At 40.5% G+C, this 5,147-nt stretch overlaps 1 protein-coding gene across 1 annotated transcript; it reads left to right on the forward strand.

Annotated features, from left to right (window-relative positions):
* The first annotated feature begins 1,708 nt into the window (after positions 1-1,708).
* On the forward strand, positions 1,709-2,668 carry LOC105720018 (olfactory receptor 52K1-like). The gene has a single exon (XM_012456336.2). The coding sequence runs from the start codon at positions 1,709-1,711 to the stop codon at positions 2,666-2,668; it is 960 nt and encodes a 319-aa protein (XP_012311759.2).
* Positions 2,669-5,147: the final 2,479 nt, after the last annotated feature.

The raw sequence follows: 5,147 nt of genomic DNA on the forward strand, positions 1-5,147 counted from the left end.
GAAACTAAGGCTTGAAAATGGTTAGATGCTTTGCTGAAGGTCACATGCAGACATATGGCAGAAATAGTACCTCAAACTAGGATCTTGACTTCTTGTGTAGAGTTTATTCTGTGACAAAAGAACTATAGGTCCATGTAGATTTCACACCTTCTGAACCTTCTCACCATCTGTTGCCATTACAGTCTCCTCAGCAGCTGTGGTGGAAGGTATGGGCAATAACCATATGTCCTCTTGGAGAGCAAAGCAAAACTTCCTTGGCTGTTTTAGACCTGTATTGTTTCCTCTTTCTTAGACTATGTTCTGGGCTGACTTCTGCTCCTTTCCCTTACACTTAGAGGCCTCTTCTTGCTGTTATTAAGGCTGTAAGACCAGCCTGGCTGCATCTTTTATGCCCAGAATGTGTATAACTTGTCTCACATTCCAAGGCCCTCTCAGGCCCTAGACCCCGGTATTTTTGAGTCTTTTGTTTGTCTCTCACCTGAGAGGATTGTGGTACTTGAGGTATTGGGGATACTGGGGGATTCACAAGATCCCTAAATCATTCCTTGTCTGCCCTATTATTTGATCACTCTGTACTTCCTACCTTTGACCATGGGGCCCTGGAGTTTCTTCCCTGGCTCTGCAATAGCCACTGCTAACATGGAGATAGGAGAATGGCTTCCTAGCTTGGAGGTCAATGGGTGTGAGCTGTTGTCTGCTATTGTCACTATAGAGAGCTATGACCCTGGGAAATTCACCTTTTTCCAGACCTCAGTTTTCTAATTAAAAAAATGAATATATTGAACGTAATGTATGGTAGGAACATGAATAATGTTGTATACTCTTAATGCAATAAACTGAAAAGAGGAGCTGGAGGGCACATCTGCCAGGGTCTCTCCTGATCTCAGTAAGGTGGCTGTGGTATAGAATTTTTGGCTTTCACGTTATCGTTATTACCAAGAACTTTTGTTTATAACAGGTCACCACAACGCTGAACTTCATGTCTATCCCTATACAACACCGGCTTGAAAAAACAGAAAATACAGGAGGTGGTAAAGCAGACAACCAGTGAGATATCTGGTAGAGAAGCAAGTGAAGTGGACAGGAATATCCAAGAAAGAGCCTAATCAGTGTTGGAGTTATCAGGTACCATATGTTATTCTGTAAACTTGACAGTCAAATGAAGCTTGGAAGAGTGGGATGTCTCTAAATTAAGGGATTTTTCAGATGTTAGATTTGTTGGCAATTTTAGATGAGGCTTAGTGGGATAAGACTGGGGAACTACTTGAGGTCAGCATTGACTAAATCAAGCACCTAATTTCAGGACTTGGGGATAGGAGCTCAATGGGATGATTTTTATTCAACTACAAGCCCTGGGCATCTACTTAAACCTGTTTATGTGAATTGCCCCAGGTCACACATATTGTAGGATATCTAGTAATAGAAGCTGGTTTCTGAACTTCCTGTCTGATGCATTCACCAATGGATAAATCTCACCCAATACATTTACCACTAACTTTCCTCTTTGGTGTTTGAAGGCCTTGCAGAAATATTGACTCAACTGAAAATGATTTTTGACTCTTTTCTGAGAACTGTAGAGGAGAGTGATGTGGTGGTGATAATGTCAGTGACAGCATATGTCCTGAGCTCCCAACTGCTACATCACTGAATTTCGCCAGCCTGCCTTTCTTTGCAATGTCACTTTGTTCTTCCATGTGAGATGATAACCATGTTTTTTCCCAATGATTCTGTTCTCTTCCCACGTACTTTCTTCCTGGCTGGTATCCCAGAATTGACTGCTGCCCACATTTGGATCTCACTTCCCTTTTGCTTTATGCTTTTGCTGTCATTGACTGGGAATGGTGTCCTGCTTTTTCTTATCCGGACAGAATGCAGCCTTCCCCAGCCCATGTTTCTTTTTCTTGCCATGCTCTTCTTTGTTGACTTGGTCCTCTCTCTCTCCACACTGCCTAAGATGCTGGCCATTTTCTGGTTGGGTGCTACAGCCATCAGCTCCCATTCTTGTCTTTCCCAGATGTTCTTCATCCATGCATTCTCTGCCATGGAGTCAGGGGTGCTAGTGGCTATGGCCCTGGACCGCTTTGTGGCCATTTGTAACCCACTGCGTTATACAACCATCCTTACACCTGTTACTGTTGCCAAGATTGGAGGCCTGGTGGTATTGCGAGGGATGGTATTGACCATCTCCTTTCCAAGCTTGGCCCATAGGCTGCCCTACTGTGGCTCACACACAATTGCCTATACCTACTGTGAGCATATGGCAGTGGTGAAGCTGGCCTGTGGGGCCACCATGGTGGACAACCTCTATGCCTTTGCTGTGGCAATCTTTCTTGGTGTGGGGGATGTGGCCTTTATTGCCTATTCTTATGGGCAAATTGTGAGGACTGTAATGCGTTTTCCTTCACCTGAGGCACGTGTTAAAGCAGGCAGCACATGTACAGCTCATGTCTGTGTCATCCTCTTCTTCTATGGACCGGGCTTTCTTTCTGTGGTCATGCAGCGCTTTGGACCACCCACAGCCTCTGCTACCAAGGTCATCGTTGCCAATCTCTACTTGCTCTTTCCCCCGGCACTGGATCCCATTGTTTATGGCATCAAGAACAAGCAGATCTGGGAGCGGCTGTTGATGATTCTGAGCCCCAAGCGGATTGAGCCTGTCTCAGTATAATTATTATCAGCTGGACTTCAAGGGCCACAGTGGCCCTCCCTCACTGGGTGGAATCCCCGTAGCCCAGGTCATTTATCTTGTGGAGAGAGTAAAAAGAAAGCCAGGAAATTATCCTAGGTGTTTGGAAGTTAGGAAATCTCTTCTGAGGCCTGTGGTATTTATATATTAGGATGGAAAACTGAGAAGGGCTGAGGTATCTCAATTGATTAATAAGCAAGAAATTTTTGTGATACCTTTACTTCTGAAAATTTATGATTTGTTTGTGTTGATAAGATAAACGCATCAGGTAATATGATGGATCTAAATTCAAGTGCCTTAGGAGATCAGAAAGAGATGAGCTGAACATATGAAAAAATGGGGCACCTCCCACCACCGCAGCTCTCACTCACAGCCAGTCCATGAGAAGAGATGGGCCTCTCTACCACCTGCTTAGCTTCAGAGAAAGAAGGGTGGCAAAGCATGGAGATAATTTTGAGTTCAAACTTATGAGAGAAATACTTTAAAATACTCGTGCTCCATCTGACTGGAATTGCAGATTAAGCTTCCTCTCTCTATTTCCAGTGCTTTTTCATTCTGTTTTTGAGATGAATGGCTCTCTATGATACCTGTAGTTTTATTTCTTCATTTTTAGTCTCAGCTGCAAGACTTTGAGTTAATCATACTTGTAAGCTTATTGCATACAACGATTATTGTTCTGATTCTTGTTCTGTTTATTTTCTGTCTTCATTTCTTCCTTCCTAGTTCCTACCATTGGCACTCACTCTAATGTGCTTGTGGTATGTCCTTATGTATTTGCATATTCTTGAAATATATTAGTATTGTTTGAGTGTTATGTATTCCTCATATACATAAATGCTCTTTTTATTTCCTTAAATGTGTATGGTCCCTCCAGCCTGTTTGTCCAGGATCCTTCTGATAGAAATGCTTTTCCCTATCCTTATTCTTGCCATTTCTTTTTAACTCTTTTTTTTCTTTATTAGGTGAAACTCTGTTCGATATTCTTGCTGTTTCTACTCGTCTTAAACCTCAGTTCAAACCTCATCTCCTTAGAAAAGGTTCTTCTAATTACATTAAGTCATTTGTTTTCTGATCTCAGAGTACTGTGTGTTTCTTTTATTATACATCATAATTTATAATTATATATTTTTTTGTTGCATAAATCTCTGTCTGCATTCCTACTAGATAGTGATTTCTACTGTATTCTTAAAATAGCTCCTGGCATATAATACGCTGTCAATAAACGTGTTAATAAATAAGTCTCATTATTTTAAAGGGCTGTGTCACTAGCGTTTCTCTTCATTAGTCACATTAACATAGTATGTGCTTTTGGATAAATGATTACATGTATTTTTTATGACAGTGGACATTCAATACATTTCTGTTGAAGAAATGAAAAAAAAAAAACATTGCTGTAACAATCACTACTAACACTATTTTCTTTACTGCCATCCTCACTGCAAACATCACCTTAACTTAGTCTTTGCAAAAGTTGTAATTTCAAATGGTGATATTTTGGATGTTGGGAAAAGGCATTGGAGGACATAATTACTATTATAAGACAGAATCACTGCTATAAGGGCTTACAGGTCTCTAAGTACTCTGAGCAAACTAGCTCTGAATAATTATATCCTGAATATGTTGTATTCATGAGAAATCGTGATAACAAAGGCAGCTCCTGTGTGTTAAGCTCTTACTACATGGTACCTTGAGTCCTTGAAGTAAAAACTTTGTGCATACACTTTTTCATTTAATGCCCATAAAATGCAAATGAAGCTGATGCTATAATTATTTCTATTTTATATCTGATGCAATATTATGCTTCCTACTAAGTGGGGGTCATTTATTTTCTCGTATCTCTTCTACCTTTGGCATCCTGGTGAGTGTAGTGTCTTTATTCTCAAATACAATTTTTCAGTTCTTTCCTGTAAAAGCAGACAAACAAACAAATCAGCAAAGACTGGTGCTTCTTTGAGGTTCATGTCATTCACTCATATCATCTTCTGCCGCTCCTGGTTACTGTTATCTCTCCTCTTCTCGCCTTCATTAAATGATGACATGGTCAAAATCTTCTCTATTTTATTTCCACCCATGATCCTAGTGAGAGACATCAGCATTTATGAGAATAATTCATTGAACATTCTGGCTTTTCATAGTCTCAGTTTCTTTATTTCCAAAGATGCCTACCTCATCTATGCATTCTCATGACACATCTTTGAACTTCTGTAGAGATCACTGAATTTTCTTCCCTGAACATCTCCTGCCAACATGCTTAGCCTTGTCTTCTTCATTTTTCTAGGATGTCATTTTGTTAATGAGATTTTGATCATATCTCAATCCTCTGCTTAAAATCCTGCGTGGATTTCCATGGCCCTTTAACATGGCCTGGAAGACCTAGTATGCTTTGGTTCCTGCTTGTACTCCAGGCTCAGTCCTGAGTACTACAATCTCTAATTTAAAAAATTCTTTCAGGTCTTTGAAA

Source organism: Aotus nancymaae, unplaced genomic scaffold, assembly GCF_030222135.1.
Source record: "Aotus nancymaae isolate 86718 unplaced genomic scaffold, 86718_ANA_hifiasm-v0.15.2.pri h1tg000059l, whole genome shotgun sequence".
Taxonomy (NCBI): Eukaryota; Metazoa; Chordata; class Mammalia; order Primates; family Aotidae; genus Aotus; species Aotus nancymaae.